The sequence below is a fragment of the Pygocentrus nattereri genome, chromosome 13 (genome assembly GCF_015220715.1).
Source record: "Pygocentrus nattereri isolate fPygNat1 chromosome 13, fPygNat1.pri, whole genome shotgun sequence".
Lineage (NCBI taxonomy): Eukaryota > Metazoa > Chordata > Actinopteri > Characiformes > Serrasalmidae > Pygocentrus > Pygocentrus nattereri.
The window spans coordinates 14,227,871-14,247,067 of NC_051223.1; the positions used below are offsets into that span (position 1 = coordinate 14,227,871).

The 19,197-nt window shown below is 38.0% G+C and overlaps 1 protein-coding gene across 3 annotated transcripts in view; it reads right to left on the bottom strand.

Moving 5' to 3' along the window:
- Nucleotides 1-908: 908 nt before the first annotated feature.
- The window catches only part of rhbdf1b (rhomboid 5 homolog 1b (Drosophila)), a 53,202-nt gene continuing 34,913 nt past the window's right edge, over nt 909-19,197 (bottom strand). For 2 of the 3 annotated variants that reach the window (XM_017705520.2, XM_017705519.2), the window contains 15 exons: nt 12,658-12,871; nt 10,969-11,175; nt 9,334-9,456; nt 8,196-8,359; nt 7,093-7,344; nt 6,850-6,961; nt 6,525-6,599; nt 6,261-6,422; nt 5,075-5,175; nt 4,924-4,987; nt 4,016-4,110; nt 3,825-3,900; nt 3,120-3,220; nt 2,823-2,976; nt 909-2,314 (listed from right to left, as the gene is read on the bottom strand). In XM_017705520.2, the coding sequence (XP_017561009.1) occupies nt 1,895-2,314; nt 2,823-2,976; nt 3,120-3,220; nt 3,825-3,900; nt 4,016-4,110; nt 4,924-4,987; nt 5,075-5,175; nt 6,261-6,422; nt 6,525-6,599; nt 6,850-6,961; nt 7,093-7,344; nt 8,196-8,359; nt 9,334-9,456; nt 10,969-11,175; nt 12,658-12,871 (2,320 nt within the window). In that variant the 3' untranslated portion in view covers nt 909-1,894. Of the gene's footprint in view, nt 2,315-2,822; nt 2,977-3,119; nt 3,221-3,824; nt 3,901-4,015; nt 4,111-4,923; nt 4,988-5,074; nt 5,176-6,260; nt 6,423-6,524; nt 6,600-6,849; nt 6,962-7,092; nt 7,345-8,195; nt 8,360-9,333; nt 9,457-10,968; nt 11,176-12,657; nt 12,872-16,586; nt 16,689-19,197 lie in introns of those variants that run through there. The other variant, XM_037544453.1, reaches the window with a different exon arrangement.

The window sequence follows — 19,197 nt, forward strand, 5'->3', positions numbered from 1 at the left end:
TAGGAGAAGCACATTGAGCCATGACGATGAAGCTCCATTAATGCACTCATGCATGGATACTCATCATCCTTCAGCCTGCAGCAGACAACATGGCACACCCAAAACACTAATCTCCCCCAATATGCACACACTGCATAAAGAGCAGTGCTCACACCAGAAAGCTGCAGCTGCACCTACTTCATACTTGTCACACTTCCACCTCAGGCAGCTGTGTGATCAGGCTAGCAGCTACCAGCACATTTTACATTACTGAATTAAATGTGGAGGTCAGACTGGATGAACAAGAAGGTTTGACGTTACTGTCTGCTGCAGTTTTGCACTAAGGCCTTTGCATTGTATGTGTAATTATGTGTTTATTTTTTAGGGGTGCAGAATGGCCAGTGTTTTTGCTACTGTAGCACCCAAATCACAAAAAAGGTGCCAAAAAGAGTTCTTTGGAACCACTTTGCCGAATAAATGAGACGAGGAGGACAACAAGCTAAAAGCAAGGTAGCTGGCTGTCTAGACACCTTAACATAGTTTGACTTCTTTTGTCAGGGTGACAGGGCAAATAACTTGTCTCTAGCATCTAAATAAATAAATAAATAAAGAGAGAATCATTGTTTTTTTTTGTTTTGTTTTTTTTATGATGGCTGAGATGACTTATACCAGTACTAACTTGGTTGTAAATTTCAGCATGCAGATCAGTAACTAGGTTAAGATTTGTTATCATAGGGATTCCCCTTTAAGGCTGTACCTGCATAGCTATTTTTCTGTCCATCCACCCATCCATCCATCCATATACCCACTGTTGGGTCAGGATTTTACCTGGTGCAAGAATGTCCTGAGATGAATGAAGACTACTGAGGCAGGGATTATCAATATCCTGAGCACCAGTTACATGAAAAAGAAGCAAGACACAGAAGGCATTAACTTCACTCTCATTGTATTCCGTATTACAAGTGAGCAGGCAGCTAAAACGCTACCAGAACATTCACCACTTCAGCAGCAGCGTACATATTAATTAGTACTGGTTAATAACAAAAGTGTTCAGAGTTAATGGAACACAAATATGGCAGCAGTTGGTATCGATCAACAAGGCACTGGAGGCACTTAAGTCACCTCTCCCCCCTGGGGAGGGCGTTTCTCTGAGCCTGCCCAATAAAGGTGATAAGAAACCTTGAGCTTCTTCAGCAAGTGCATAACAGCTATAGATTCTAGTGGAACCATACTAGTGGAACCATTGATCTAAGGTCAGTTAATTTGAGGAGAATGAGAGCCATTCCATTCCTCTCCTCTGGGGTTCTGCTCTTTCAGCCCAAAGCACACCGACCCAGCATTCTCCCGTAAATATCAGTTATCCTTCACTATGGATTGTTGGAGCCTATCTGTGTGTGACAGTTAGGATGTTCTAGAATGTGCTCTACCTTTCACACTGTTCTAAACTGTCATATCCCATTTACACTGTTCTGGAATTATCTCACCCTTTCAAACTCCTCTAGAATATACTGTGGACTACTATTCTTTAGACATTTTGCTTGAAGATATTTAATCATGAATAAATTAGTTAAACTGGAATATAAATATAATTTTAATAGTTTATTTTTTACATTTTGTTTATCAATGTCCTGATGATGGCTGTCATTGTTGCTGTCGTTGTCACCAAAGTAACTTATCACAGGTGTCCTTAATGAGAATCTGAGGCCGTATTCTGTGTCTGGTTTGTTGTTGGGTTTAGGTCAGATTTGGACATAATTTTGTCAGGTTATAGTCAGGTACTAAACTTGGTGCTACTGGTGGATCAGCCTTGGTTGGAATGTTCCCAGGCAATTTTCAAGACAGTATAAAGCTGTCAACAGTAGAATGCAAATTTTTGTTGAAGAATGGGTCAATGTGCTATGGCTTCTGTAAGGCCTCAGTAGAGGTGAGCATTTAGGTCATATTTCCCACAGAATTTGTCAGTCAGAGGGATACAGGTGAGTAACTCACACCACTCACACTTGAGGGGATACACATAGAAGAGCACCACAAAACCAGAGAAGATGCCCAGAAAGAGGGTGAGTGATAGCAGGATCTGACAGCGCTTGCGGTACATGTCCATGCGGCCGAAGCTAATGTAGGGCAAGAAGGCAAAGGAGAGGAAGAAGCCTGAGACAAAGCCACAGATGTGGGCGAAGTTGTCAATCCATGGCAGCAGGCCAAAAGCGAAGAGAAAGAGCACCACACACAGAAGCTTGAGGAAGGCCCGCCACGGACGAGCCAGAATCTGCCAACTCTGAAACAGCTCCACGAACAGACATGCCAGGATACCAAATTGAGATCCTGCCGGGCCCACCTGATAAAAACAAATGAAAAATGTATGGTTAACCTTAAACTGAAGACTACACAATGAACATGATTTTTTTCAATAATTTTTTTTTGTCCTTTGTTAAGTGGTGGAAACTTAGATGACTGGTTGGCTGTGGCCTGGCAACTAGAATTTTTTGACAAATTCTAGCTGTTTCTTCCAGCTTGAGGTGGTGGAGGTCTCCAGTCTGCTACTGCTTTTCCAAAATGAAGATTTTGTGTGGGCTCTTTTTGTCTGAATATTTCATATTTTTTTCATTGCTTTATGCTAATTAAAGAGTTTGCTGTACTATGTAAACGTTATTAAAGCTTCAAAACACATCATTCACTTAATTATTTGGTTCTGTTTGGCACTATTAAATGATTATATAATTTAATACATAATTAGAGATTTATTTAATTGCAAGCCCACAAGCATGCTCGTGCAGTTTAACATTCAAAAATCTTGAATCATCAGCTCAGATTCACACATATTTGAGAGTTTATGAGAATGGCACCTCAGCTCTGTAAGGTAAGAAGATGGCGCTGGCCAAGTTGCCAGTGATGCCACTAAGGATGTAGATGATAGATATTCGCAGCCAGCCAGCAAGCTTCTCCAAATCCCTCAGGATTGTCATCTGGAAGGACACAGACACCAAGCAATGCAGGATCCTGAGCAGAAAAAGGAGAAGGGAAAGCCTTGAATGCAGTCCTCCACAAAAAGTGGGCTTGTTTCTGCTCTTCAGCTAAAATTCAGACAATCTAAATATTATTTAGAAGGCTATCAGTGCTAGATTTGAATGAAACCTGCATACCCAGCATGCAGGAAGAGAGAAAGCCACAGCCGATAGAATTGGTCTGGCACTTCTGGGTTGAGAAAAGGCAGCAGGCCACACACATCATCCATGCAGTGCACCTGGTGGAAGACACAGTTCAGAAAGCCCCCTGTACCTATGAGTTTTAAGCTCCACCTAGTGGCAGACTTCCATCAATGATTCATTTCATCAGGAAATCAACATATCTGCAACTCCCTCTGTTGATTTTGTTTAGTAAGAGCTAGGTTATGTCTTTAAAAGATACACTGTGATACAAAGCTCTAATAATACCATTTAAAACTTTTTAGGTATGATTTGTGTCATTAGTCATAATGGAAGTATGCAGTTTACAGCTACAGATTCCCTGCAAAGCACATGCCAGTAATGATAAACAGTAGTAGTCCTAGTGATCATTTCATTTCTTTTTAAATTGTAGTTGATTTTTTGGTGTTATAAAGAAATATAAGAGGTTTAGTTAAAAGACTATAAACATAATACATGTATTGATAATTGTTTTGTATTTTGTGTGCCTAGATTTTAACATTATAACAGCAATGCTGAAAAACCTGGTAATTTTGGTAAATATCATCAATTTCAATATAAATCCATCATGAATAACAACAAAAGCAAGGGAACCACTTCCCTGCTCCTGAAGCAACAATGATGCAATTTTGTGTTGAAATAGAGGGAGAAATGTGAATTCACCTGGGAGCAAAGTGTAGCCTCTTCATGGAAATAGCCCTTCATAAAGTCACAGTACTCTCTGGATGTGATCTCACACCTGCACAATAAAAATAACCTTTGATAACCACTGAAACTTTATATCCTGAAAATTACATCAGCATGTAAATGAGTCATTACTCTGACGCCTGTGCAGCTCTAGAGGTTACGCTCACCTTCCTTTGGTTCCGATGCAGCATGGCCTGCCTGTAATGACACAGTCTATATGTGGCAGGTTTGTATGGTTTCCAGTGCTGTATCTGGTGCATATCTGAAAGAGGATGCACATCAGTGACCTTTACTGTGACTACTCAATTTATCACTGACTAACATGAATTCAGAGCAACAAGCATGGAGCATTCATGAGTGGTGCTGAACGATGTACTGAAAGTATAACATGCTGAACAATTATATAAAACCAAATAATAACTAAACAAACAAGTTTTATTCAATAAAATATGTATCCTGATACTCCTAAACACAATAAGGCATAATGCATTTTATATTTATTTTAAACACAGTGTTATGAGTATTAGACTATAATGTAATAATTTTAAACGCACTGTGATGACTGTTTTTTGTTTTCCTGAGTCAATGGCTGAAATACATTGATGAGTTTGAGGCTGTATTATATGTATTAAACAATGCGAATGTTAGGCTATATTGCATTTGTTTTAAGCGCAGTGAGAAGTATATCAGTAAGTATGTTAGGGCATATTGTATTTCTCTTACTGTTAGTTTTCCTTTCAGAACCTACTAAACGAGGCCTTGCTAATTTAATTCTTTTCTTTGATTTATTTAACATTTGAAGAAAATTTAATTAATATTTACTTGAATAAAAAAATTAGGAACTTTAAATGAGCGGTAACATATATTTCTGGGCTTTAGAGTGTTACTAATTTTTGCTTTAGTAACACTTCGGTCCTGAGCATTGTGAAACTACATTTAGTATCAAAGTCAAAATTCTATTAACATGATAATCCTACTCATGTGTGTGCTTCTATAAGACTAGTTAATAGTTTAAAGGAATTAATATTCAAATATAATATGCTAAATATGCCTCCAGGTCATAAGTACTACTCACTGGCCACTTGGTGATGTCATCAGGCCACTCATGAGGGGAGACAGAGGCTGGCTCCAAACATGTCCTGACATCACAATACACACAGGCATCAGTCATGTCTGCATCACCCTTCCATTCAGTTAAAGCTGGATTTAAAGGTTTAATGCCTTACCTGGGGTCTTGGTGACAAACTGAGCCATAAGTGCGCAATTTACCATCTAGATATGGAACACTCGGGTGTTGAAGCCACTTTACCCACAGAGCTAATGTACTCTGAGAGAGAAAGAAAGGGGGAGGGGGTAATAAATAGCACATGATGAGTATTTGAGAAAAGGATAGCTGCATTATTAGTTTGCACAGCTACAGTATTCTTCTTAGGCCAACCAAACAGTTTGAAACTATTTATCAGCAAAGTATGTTTAAAAACATTATATAAGGATAAATTGATGCATTTATTTATTTTTTTGTTTTGTTTTTTCTTGTTGTTGTTTTTTTGGAAATAAAATTTTTATTCGCATTTTCTAGGGTAAACATACATAGAATGACAATCAACAGACATATTGTACAATTCTTTTAACCACCCTACCTTCGCCCATTCCAGTCTTCACATTTTCATTCTTTCACCCTTATTGTAGCTGGACCTGCTCTTTTCATTCCAACCAAACATATTACTAAATATAAGGTATCTAAAAAGCATTGCAGCCAGTGTGTTATTGTAAGAGAGTGAGGTGAAAGCCAGTGCTGAACTTTTTTTTGCCAACTATCAGGCCTGCCAATGATAGTTTGCACACTCTTTTTACTATAAGAAAAGTGAAGTTGCAGAGGCTTATTGTCAGTTAACTCCTTACGCGGCCAAAATTTTATTACACATTTCTATAACCAAAGAATAGCTCAGCCAGTTTGCATTCAAGTTGCTGTTACTCAATAAAAAGCCTTGGTACATAAGGAGGCCTGAGATTTTAAGGGGTTAATAAGAATATATTTTCAATTAACTTATTGCAAAAATTAACACCTGTGGATTATCCCAGAATGTATGCATTTCTGCATAGTTATAGACACTTGCACTGTTAGAAGAATTAGCAACATTTTTCACTCATAACTTCCCAATTTAAATCTAGATGTCTGCAAAAAAGATCTGAATCCCAATCTTTCTTATTATGTATAGTAGTTTTTTAAATGAGTTAAATTAGTTAAATTCCATTAATTAATTAGCAATGTAATGATTAACCTGACTAGTGATGTTTCCAAAAGCTTAGAAATACTATTACAATAACATATTCTAATGTGTCAGTAACTCTTGCTGTCTTCTCAGTTTCTCAGGTATTGTTTTGTGGAGTGATGAAGTGATGGACGCTGACCGAACACTCTTCCTGAGAGGTCTGTACGCAGCCTGATTTGTCGTTGCGGACGCAGCAGGCTGAGTTACGCTCCTTCTCTTTCTTCTCCTGGATCAGATCATGCACCTGCTGGTCCTGACGCATACAGGGCGAGAACTTCGCCCCCAGATGTATCAGTGCTTCCTACAGTACAGGATGTGATATTGCATTAAATCATCTGAGCTCATAACATAATTGTTAACATACTAGTTCACAAACAAGCCATAGGTAGTTAATATAACTTACTGAGTTTGGTCCAACCCAGAAGTTCTCCTGCTGCACAAACTTAACATTCTCATAAACGCCTTTATTTCTTAAAACCTAGAGCATAAAAGAAGGTGTCATAAGCTACAACTGTAATTTATGCTTATTTGAACTATGATTTTGTCACAGACTTTAATGCAGGTGATGAGATTTTATTTCAAGTAATTCCGGAGCATTTCTCTTCATCCATCGCCATGAACAGTACAGACAATTTACAGATGGCTGGCATTTTCAAATGATGTAAAAAAAAAAAAATGTTACAAGGTTTTGATATGACAGTGATGACGTAATCTGCAGCTCGACTCACAGAATCTACAGTTTCATGTTGGGAAAAGCCAACAGGTGCAATGCCATAGATGGAAACGGAGAGGATGGTGATGAGCAAGTGGACGAATGTTATCCAGTACGTGAAGAAAGGCCTGTGTGAAACAAAATTAAACCACCTATCATTGTGGGTAAACTTTAATTCAAACATGTAAATGCATGTATGTAATGTGTAACATATTATTTTGTTTTAATTTGGATATCAAAGAGCATTGATGGGCGAGACCTGTGGTCATTCATATCCTCTATCTGTCTCTTCACGTAGCTGTCGATACGTTTGCGGTAGGTGCGATTGGTCAGTCTGCCCACCATACCCAGACCATAGGGACGTTTTTCTCTGGTGAAGAGCTTTTTCACAGGAACAGCGATGCGTTGACCACGCCGCTGGCCACTGACACTCACCACCTCCTGTCGTAAACGCACTTTTGGTTGAATCAGTGCATCATCTCTTGTTTTCCTCCAGCCCCTCTCCAGTGGCCTACAGAGGGGAGACAGACAGAGAGAGAGGTTCATAATTCAAAGAATTCAGCCCTAGCTCATGTTTTGCTGTTTTGGTGAATGTTGTGCTTGTTCTGTAAGTGTTTGGATTAACCATTTTGTTTGTATATGTTTAATAACTAACTTTGAAGTAGTAGCTATGAGTAAAATTCAGTGAACAAACATATACAAATAATGGGCTATGAGACATATGTACACACTCCCATTCAAAGGTTTGGAATCAACATTTTCAAAAATTTGGAAATAAATTTTGTTGCAGATACATATACAGTAGTATGCGAAAGTTAGAGACCACCTTTCATTTAATTTAATTTCTGGTCAAAATTAACATTAAGTTATTAATCAGGAAACATATTTAACACACATTCAACACCAGCAGCTTCCTTCTTTGATTTGCAAATTTTCTTCTTTTTTATCTATTTCCTTTTTTCAGTAACAGCTTCTTGACAGCTGCCCATCCTTTCAGACTCATGTTGTTAAGTTGTCTCCTCACAACTTTGAGTTGTGTCCTCACAGTAGAAGAATAGATCAACACCTGTGAATTTTTTTTCAGAGCTGAAGCAAGAGTGGAGCTTGATTTTCTCTCTCTCAATCATGAAAGCTTTAAGTATTGTCTATATGACTGTGACAATTTTAGAGGCCTACTAGGTCTTGCATGGTTGTTAGAAGTCCCAATATATCTGTATCATTAAATATATGTATATTTTGATCTCCAGTTTGGCAAATAGTTTATTCACATATTTCCCCATTCCTTATGGGAATTTGAATGGTACTGAATTTGTACTTGAACTTGAATGGTACTGAATGTGTGTGTTTGTTATTGAAGCTCACAACATTAAGTGGCTCCTCTCTAAGTCAGTTTTATCCAGGGCACTGCCAGTCAGGTCAGTCTCATCAGGGACTTTGTTTGTGTCATTCTCACGAATGGCAGCTTCAGAGGGAGACTCAAACACTTCGTCTGCATATGTGGACAGTTCCTCATGTACCAGCCCATCCTAAACAAATAAACAGCTCTATTAGATCCAGCACAAGTGAATCCACAACCTTACAATTAAACCTCTCCAGAGAACACACTAAACCTCTGTTATTAATAATTGTTAAGAACTATAGTGTTACAGTAATGGTAGTGTTACATATGATCACACATGTATCTAATTCTCAAGGTGTATGTCAGTGTGTTCAGTCCTTTTCCCATAGTTCCACTGCTCTGCACATTTTAATGTTTTCCTGGCTTTAAAACAGGTGATCCAACTAATCATCTAAGTAAATTGGCTTTTACTGTGAAGCAAGGAAAACGCTAAATATGAAGGGTAAGCACTCTCCAGGATCTGGACTAGCAAACACTGGTATAAGTCATCAAGCTCTTAGCTCTTAGAGGTCACTTTTACTACCAGTGATAACAAAAGCAATTACTTCTCACTTATAGCTCATTGAAATAAGCAGAGAAATTCTGTCAAAAATACAAGATTCTAAACTTTCAGTTTGCGTTTCTAAGGACAGTACTGCACAAAAGTCAGAGACCAGAGACCAAAAGTCAGAGAACAGCTTTCATAAAAGTAAAGAGTGGACAGATTAAATTTGGAAAGATTTCATATTATACTTAGTGCTGGAGAATAATTCCTAATTTCCTGTTAAATATATTTTTCCTGACACTGAATGCACTGAATGCTTTCTATAACACAGGATGGATAGGATGAATAACTTGTACTTAATGGTCACATTGATTGAGAAAATTAAATAATCTTTGACTTTTGTACAATAATGCAGAAGAGGAGATACTTGTTAATACAGAAAATAATATAAAAGTGATATAAATAACACTAGACTTGCTGGGGTTAAGGACAGGGCTAAAATCCTGTTACAGAGAATGGTCTGTGGGGGGCAGTGTTTAAATGAGTGAAAGGGACCAATGTAGCAGCAGTGCAGACTCACAGTATCCCAGAAGGTTAATCACTACTGGCGGCCTCACCCTTGTGAAGAAGGAGGTGTCTAGCTCATCTAAGAAATCCCCTGTGTCTTCTTCAATGAAGCTGGCAGCAGCAAAGCTGCGCCTGTGTGCTTGACGCATTGTACCTTCTTTCAGTGGACGACCCTGAAAGAATTCATCATCATCATCATCAAACAGCTGTTTGTTAAACACAAGCAAATGGTTAAAATGTCTTTGACGACGAGGCTGTGCTGTTGTTGTGGCGGTGGGATTATCTCTCTTCGAGAATATTCTAGCTGACTAACAGCTGAGCATTCCAGTGGAATTACTATGGCCATCTGTTATCATTACTCGAGGCCTGTGGCCTCCTCATCTGGGCAGATGCACTCAGATGAACTGCACCAAATCCAGGTCTGACAAGACAAGTCTACAGATCAACTTTTACATAACAGATTAGAAGAGAAACAAATAAAAGAACACAAAAGTGAACCACCCGCAGCAATCTGTGATAATCGACGTGGTAGAGGCTTTACTCAGTGCACAGAGGTCTCAGTGCAATCTGCGTCATTTTAAAAAGGACACACATTCTTCCTGTCTCTTCAACATCTGGACTCATTGACTTAAATAAGGCATTTTTTTTATCAAAAGTGGGACACAAACAGGCTTAATCCTCCCCATTCTGCTAGTGTCCAGCAAACTATCATTCTCTTTTCCCTTTCTACCTCCTTGTTGGTTCACATATTTTGATATTTCTTGGCTCATAAACGTGGAATTTCAAACAGCCACTTGATTTCTTTTACTTCCATTTACTGTGACCTTTGCTGATGTTCATTAAATGTCCACTTCCATCAACAATCATCACAAATCTTGCTATTTTGTCTATTTTGCCTTTGATGTGCTTCATGTTTGTTATAATATTTATTTGTTCAGCATGTAAACTTTTTTTGTTTATCTAAATTGTTTATGGCTAATAACATCGGGTTGAAAATTAGCCAGATGGCTAACACTAGCACATTTCTCCTTGGTTTAATTAATGTACAATGTCCCACGATTCTATCAGTTTCTAGCTATACCTTTTCTAGTTTCCAGTTTATTAGGTACATCTACACTCATTAGCCAATTTATCAGAAACACCTACCACATAGGTGCATTTTATAGGTTTACTTTTACTGACTGTATCTGTGGTTAAACAATTTATCAGCTCCCCTCTACTACATCCATCAATAAAAAGAGATACAGCATAGGACCACCACTCAGGACCATGCACATATTTTCTGGAGGGCCAGAGGCTCAAGGAGAAACAAGAGCAACAGAAACATAAATAAAATTTATGTAATTTACTGTATGGTGCAATTATTCATATAAAGAGAGACAGTTCAATTATGTTCTAAATAAAAACAGTTTTAGGTGTTTTCCAAAGGCAGCCAAAAGTACTGTTAATATCTATGCATGTGCCTGCCACCACTGCTCCATTCAAAAAATCCAGCCAACAGTGGACCTGAAGTCAGACACTGACCACCGATGAAGGGTTAGAGAAAGATTAATAGAAATTGTGCAGAAAAAAATTTGTTTTTATTAATATATATCTAACAAAGTGCCCATTAAGTGTATGGCATTGTAATACACAAAATTAACGTGCAGAAAAATAAATAAAACAGGTCTGTCTCTGATTCTGACCTTGACCAGAGCAGCAGCCGCTCTAAAGCTCATCTTGGCGACGGACTCTCTCTTGCGGCGGCGTGGATGCCTATTGAAGCCAGAGCGTGAGCTGGTGAAGGAACAGAGAGAGATAGCACCGGGAGTTATGGGAGTTTGTAACCCATTGAAAGTGTCCACCTCCTCCATGTTACGGAAGGCTCGACCTCGGGCCAGTGGGTCCACGATCTGCATAGGAAGAGGACAACAGTGTCAAGAAACAAAGCAGCCTGCATAATCTCTACTAACCAATAGTTCCTCTAGAGTTTTGTGTATGTAAATCAATGTTTTGAATATTAGCTTTCAATACTCAGCAGTATACTCACATGGTTATAAAGCTAGTTGATACAGAATAAATGTACGTGGTACTACTGTTTAAAAGTTTGGAACCGCTCATTATATTAATAGTTTTTTTGTTATTTTATTTCAGACACTATTCCAAAAAGGTTTGTTCCTTAGAAAACATGTAAGTAAAAACAGACAGTATTGGTTTGCAAATAATTTAAATTACAATTAAAATTGTAAAAGACAAGTCATTCAATATTTTCAATTGTGTTACCTCACCTTTCCTTTTAACTTTCAGTAATCATTTGGGAACTGATATCATTTGAGAACAATAATCATTGGGAGCTCAATTTTTGCTTGATATAACATTGCTCAAGCTGCTCAACAATCTGGGGTCTCTGTTGTCTCATATTGCACTCATATGGCATGTGCCACATATTTTCAATTGTCTGGACCGCAGACAGGCCAGTCCAGCACCTGCACACTTTTACTGCAAATAATGCTGTTGTAACACGTGCAGAATGTGACTTGCATTGTCATCTAGATGGCAGCATATGTTACTCCATAATGCATATTCACCTCTCAATAATGCCTTCGCAGATGTGCAAAATGTACACTCCATTGCCATCAACACTAACACACTCCTATATCAAGACAGACTCTGGCTTTTGAAATGTGTGTATTCCTCTCTGGCCTAGAGAACGCAAAGGCCATTATTTCCAAAAAAAATTTTGAAAGGTGGATTCACAGTACATGATTCCACTTGTGGTTATATTCAATATAGAAGCATGTTGGTTTTTTAATGCTGTGACATCAGAGGGATTGAAGGTCATGCATATAGATTTTTCCAGATTCTCTGAATCTTCTAATAATGTCATGGACTCTAGATGGTGAAATCCCTAAATTCCTTGCAATTGTGAGTTGTCAACAGTTGAGCTGTTTGCTCAATAGTTTTTTGCAAACAGGCAATTTAAATATAGATATGTATAGATATGAAATGTCTCTTCTTTGTGCTGTTTTCAACTAAATACCTGTCTTTGTGCTGTTAATCAAAGTTAGTTTACAAATGATTGCTTACTGGTTTCATTTGCATTTTAGCAACAGTCCCAAATGTATGTACTTGGGTTTGTTTTTCATCAATAGTAACTTTTAAAATGTAGATTAAATTATTATATAGCAGGCTCCAGAAGGTTTTTTTTCAGTTACTGTCATAGAATGTTGTAGAATGTATCATATTAGAATCTTATAATGCATAAATAATTTACACTGGTTTTATATGATTAAAAACAATGATTAGCATCATTGTTAGCATCAACAATGAAAAACAATGAAAAATGATTAGACAGTAGTGTAAATTGCAATAAGTTTTTGTGAATGATGTTGAACCTTTTGTATGCCATGCTGAGCTGGGGGGACGTATAAAGGCGGAGGGGTCTCTGTGCTGGTGACGGAGATGTTGTCCTGGCTGGGCAGATCCATCTCGCGGATCACCTGAGGCTTCAGCTTGCCGTAGCGCTGGTTGCAGTGGTGAAGGCTTTTCCTCTGCCATTTCTGAGTAGTGTCTGTATCCTTACTGACCCCAAACCAGTCCGCTGTGCCCCTGTGTGAAATCATCATTTTTAAATTAATGAAACACACAATTGTGTCTTTTAGTTTTCTTACATTTGTCAATCATTGAGCCCTTCCAACAAAAAGCAGTATATGTGAATTTTTTTGTTAAAATCATGTAAGGCACTGTTTGATGTCCTTTATTTAAAAAATGGGTCACTAAACCATAAATAAATCATAGTTTGACTGTATTGAATGTAAAATGTTGTACATAATAAAGAAATGTAATAGAACAAATAGAACATGAAATATCTGATCATCCAAAAGGAATGGTTAATATATGTTTGTTTTTCCAATTGTGTTGATGTATTACATTTTTACTGATGTAGAAATTATGTGAACATGTATATGAGTAAATTCAGTGCACCATTTTTATTTGCACCAAGGCAAGATTTAATGATTTTAGGGCCCTCCTCAGTGAACCCTCCCACATCCCCTAATTAATATCTTATTTAATATTATATCATACAAAATAATTTCATAGACTGCTAGGAGTTTCCTCTCTATGCTTTACTGCTTGTTTGCTCATGCCTGTCTGTCTTCACACACTTGAATGGCCACAAAACTACATGGAATTCTTATACAGTCATATTCCAAAGTTTGAACACCCCTGGTTCCTTGTTGGAATAAGAAATACCACAACTTTAGCACAGGCAACATTTTATGTTCTATTTTCTTTCCAATGTGTTAAAGTACCAAATAAACTGAAATTCTGTATTAAGTGTTCTTTGTAGAAGTGCACTTATTTTTACTTCTTTTATTTAGAAAATCAATAAAAATGTAATTTTACCATGATCACTTAAACGTTTGCACATGACCACAGACTTGACAGAACAGCAAATGACAGGCATTTAAGCCAGTTTCATATTTCAGCAATGGGGTATTTATTAGGAGTGTAGTGTTCAACAAGAAAATTGACTTTTTATCTATCAATTTTTAATACAGTGCCATCAGATGGATCGGAGGTATGTCCTGTATGCACCGAAATTTCTCCAGGTCACTACGTCTTTTCATAATGTTATAGGCTGAAATCCCTAAATTCCTTGCAATCATGTGTTGTACTTAAACTGTTGGACTATTAGGTCATGCATTTTTATATAAAGTGACAACTGAACTTTTTGTAAAGGTTCCAATTACAGCCAATCATGATAGCATCCTCTATTACCTATTAATCTGTTTAACTGCAGACAGTTTCAAAACAGGTAATTTGATAATTCAGCACACTTCCAAGTCTTACACTGCCACCGTCCTAACTTTTTGAAAAGTGTTTCAGGCATCAATTTTAGAATTAGCATCTATTCACAAAACTCAATAAAGTTGAAAAGGCTCTAGGCAATGATCTCTTAGTCTAGTGTACAGTTTGCTTTAACTATCATACTGTCTTCATGAGAATGCGATAAGTCTGAGTCATAAAGAAATCCCCAAATCCTCACTGTTACCAGCCCAAAGTTTTATTGCTCATTTCAATAACCTAACTATAGCTCAAACAGATTACACTGAATGCCTGTAATTACAAGTGTTTGTATGTAAGAAGCCTAGGATTTTAACCAAAAAAGACCAATCATCTGCTCTCAATCTTTCACAAGTTGTTCCAAGTTAAATAATACCTATCAAAAGTCAGAGTTATAAACCACAGCAATTTTCCAAAAACATTCTATTCCAATCTGGACATGACTGCACTGATAATTCTTTATTGTATTCTGACTGATGACTAACCTGTGACTCTCTCTCTCTTTTCTCTCTCTCTCTCTCTCTCTGTCTCTGTCCCTCTCTCTCTCTCTCTCTTCCTCTCTCTTTCTCTCTTGCTCTCTCGATCTCCATCTCTCTGTGCGTGGCTGTGTGTGTTTAATGTGTGTGTAAATAGGGGACAGCAAGTAGGTGTAGGGAGTGTTTAGAGTAAGGGACACTCTGTAATAACATGCCTCGGCTGTGTATCATTACAGAGGAGGCCAGCTGGGGCCTTTTAGGCCTGAACAGAAGAGTGGAGGTGTGCGGGTCTGGTTTACTGCTGTCCTCCCTTAAAGAAAATCTTATTTCACTTAAAACTGAAACATATGTGAAACATATACACACAGCAAGTCAAACATCACAAAGCAACATTGCTATACATGAAGCATGGCCTCATGTGGCCTAGTCCTCCGCTGAATATTTATCTGATTTTTGCCAATAATTTCAAATATGTCTTTGAAAAGTTAATGTGGCTTTCAGTTTCAGGTTTATAAGTTTCTCATTAGCCAAAGACGTAGCAGCCTGGTCTTGAATTACTGGAGATAACTGCCTGGGTCCACCAAAAAACTACCTAGGGCCATTGCCAAAACTGCCAAGATGGACAACAAGTGCCCGTAGGCATCTCTACTTCAGAAAATATTACATCAAAAATACCCAGAGTGGAATGCTTAACTGAATTTCATCCCAGGGCCTGAATATTGCAGTAATAATGTAGATTAAACATTTCACTGCTTTTCTCACAAACACTGGGATATCATTATTATGGCACTCTCCCGCCACCTAAAATATTTAATTCTTCTTATGTCAAAACCAATGAGTTTCTGTGTTCATCCTATAAAAGTGCTCACAAAGGTGTTACTGACAGTCTTTGGGCCTGCCGGTGGGTCCTGGCCATTTAAGGGATTAAAGCTTTCATCATCAATTAGACTCTGGATCCGAAAAAAACTGTGTCTGAAAAAATATGTAACTATTCAAAAAGATGTTATATATGTGAAGAACATTTTCTAAACACAAATAAACATCCATCCATCCATTTTCTAAGCCGCTTCTCTGTCAGGGTCGCTGGAGCCTATCCCAGCAGTCATCGGGCAGAAGGCAGGATACACCCTGGACAGGTTGCCAGTCCATTGCAGGGCAGACAGACAGACATTCACACCTAGGGGCAATTTAGCATGTCCAATTGACTTGACTGCCTGTTTTTGGACTGTGAGAGGAAACCCACGCAGACACGGGGAGAACATGCAAACCCCACACAGAGAGGACCCCGGTCACCTGGCTAGGGAATCGATCCCAGGCCCTCCTCGCTGTGAGGCGACAGCACTACCCACCACGCCACCATGCCGCCCTATCTATCTATCTATCTATCTATCTATCTATCTATCTATCTATCTATCTATCTATCTATCTATCTATCTATCTATCTATCTATCTATCTATCTATCTATCTATCTATCTATCTATCTATCTATCTATCTATCCTGCCTTCCGCCCGAAGACTGCTGGGATAGGCTCCAGCAACCCCCCCCCCCCCCGCGCGACCCTGACGGAGAAGCGGCTTAGAAAATGGATGGATGTATGGATTGGAAATTCACTGCAAAAGCATATATTCTGTTTCTTTTTTAAAACCCTCGTAATCATGACTAAATAAGTCCTAATGACAGACTAATAAAGGGTTAGGTGCTTAAAGGTGTTGAGTCATTCAGAAAATTCAGAGCAAAAGAAACAGCAAGGAATCCCATGCAATTTAGGTTTAATTAAGGTGGAGCTGCCTCAGGTTAGTGTTTACAGTATCCTGCCTTGATTGAAAAATGTCCTGTGTCAGTTAGGTGGAGTTAGGTGCCATTAAGCCTGCACACAGGAAAGATCAAACGAAAAGCAGACAAACAAGGGAATCAGAAATGAGAGCCTGCTTACTTCCACAAAACAGAGAGAAAAGCACACACAATAGCCAAAGCCTTGATGTTTTTCCATCCACCTACCTGTTGTCTTCCCACGAGGCTGCAAAGGTCATGGCTGAGGTTTATAAAGAGCATAAGGCTTTAGCTTTTGCCCCATTATGGCCCGTATTCAGCCACTGACACCACATACAATATCCTGTACTGAGTAGCTCTGACAGATCCTCTGTGTTATTCTTTATAGATGAATCCTCTCACTCTGATTGGCTGACTACCAGCTGCCTCTCTTCACAGCTCTGTCTCAAGAGTGTGTATGTAAACACACTTAGAAATACCAGTTCAGGAAAGAGGGAGAGAGAGAGGGAGAATGAGATAGAAATGAGAGAGAAAACACAGAGAAGACAAAGAAACAGGTAGACAGTATGTGAGAGTGAGATTTGTAGATGTAGAGAGAAAGAAAGTGAGAGAGACAGAGAGATAGGGAGAAGTCAGAGAGATGGTGAGAGAGAGATAGAGAAACAGAAAAGACAAAGAAGAAGACAGATATTTGAAAGGCAGAGAGGTAGAGAGATAGTGGTAAAAAGGGTGGAGAGTGAGAGTGAGAGAGAGAGAGACAGAGAGAGAGAGAGAGAGAGAGAGAGAGACATGCCTCTGCTTGAAGCCACAAACAAACAAAATAAAAGACTGCTCACTGTCCACACAACTCAAACAAAGCAGGTAACTGTAGAAACTGCTATGTAAAAATGATGAATTACAGATAAGGCCTCTATGTATTGAGTTATTTTATCCCCATTGTCAGTGTGTATTAACCACTGGAGATACAATAGGTCACTAGGTGTTCTCCTAGTCACACTGAGGCAGAATGCTTTGGTGAAAAGTTCATGTGATTACCCTGTTTTCCCAAATGTAGCTGATTAGCTGGCATGTTTAGTGTATTTAATTTACTACTTTAATTTTGCACTTGGTGTCACAAGTAATGGAGGTGTATATAGACCTATTAGAATTTTGCAAAGTACATGCCTAAACCGCCACCCACTTGTCTCAAATCATAGTGATTTATTAAGTATTATAAAACAAACTTACTTATGTGGTTTCTGACACTCTATGACATACTGTTATTTATATAAATGAACAAAAATAGGGGGATGTTTTTTTATCAAACTATCACTTTAAGACCTTTTACGCTATCAATACTACTGTTACTTTTGGAATATGAGCATGTCTCCAAAACAGATTTCAGACATGAAGCTTGTGACTTGCAATCATGTACCATAAAGGCTTTAACACAGTATCTACAGTACCTGGCAACATGACAGATTGAAGGTCCCATTACATCAACACATTTATTGCTAAAAGTAAGTAAAGCCAAAATTGTGTTGATGATATATATTTATCAGAATCGGTGTACACATTTGAATCAGGTAAACGCAATACATCAGGCAGTGCTACATGCTACAGCAGTGGATGATTGCAGCACTGGTACTGTGGACATGCCCAAGCCTGGGGCCTTTCTGTACTATCCAAACATCCTCCGCACGGTATCCCCTTTCATAAAGACAGCTGAGGAATTCAGCAACTGATACACCCAGCCAATACAGTTCAATGCAATGCAGATTTTCCTAAAATCACTTCAGCCATTTAACTCACAGTCAAAGCTCCTGTAGGTTATTCTCAACTATCACTGCTTAAGTCTGACTTTGTGGAGATCTTTTATTAACATTACTTCAGAGAGACATTTACTTAACATCAATATTATTTGGATGGTGCACTATAGATATTTTGTAGATGCGTTTAACTTACATTAAAATAAACATATATTAGCCCTTATAACTCAGAGTTATCACCAGATTTTATGAAAGCATGTGATACTGTTATATTCGTTATTTGTTACTGAAACAAGCAAAGAAATTCTGTGGGAAGTGCAGATACTAAACATATTGGTGATTGTAAAAAGATATTTTGACTTGTAACTTGATGAAAAGTCGTATGAAGTCTTGTTTTGCAGATTGTTTTTGCATCAGAAGTGCAGCCTTGAGTCTTTTCATCCTATAGTTTGTTCATTGTGTAACAAACTATAGGATTTAAATATGTAATTATGCAATAACAATTGAATAGTACAGAAAATTAAAACTAGTAACTCTCAGCTTCTGAGGGTTTATTTCAACTTTTTCAACTAAACTCTAAACACTTACTCTAGCGCTCACCTTAACCTCAACTAAAACCCAAGGCCTAATAATAACCCAACCATATCCTTAAACTTTACTCTGGTTGTAATCTTACTAGTGTTGTAGTGTTTGAGCCAGGAATTGAGACTGTAAATTAACCATCTTGACATCATTTGGACTTAGTCATGTCTCAGTCTCGGGGTAAGGTGCCCTGGGAAATTGCTCTCGAGTCCAGCCAAGAGCAATATCTCTGTCTGAGGTACTTAGAAATAAAACTTTTTCTATCATTACTGAAAACAAACAAAACCTTAAAACTGATTAAAACAGTACTTTTTAAATGAAACATTCCATAAAAGAGGTCCTGTTAAAATAAAATCAGTTTGCTTCCTGTTGAGGATCTAATTGATCTTTTGATGGTTTAACTGGGTATTATTTGTTTGTTGACATTCATTGATTTCGAAATTCTAACATTCCCTGAGAGCAGATTAGAATGTTATTATTACTATGTGTATGCTATATTTTATGTATGA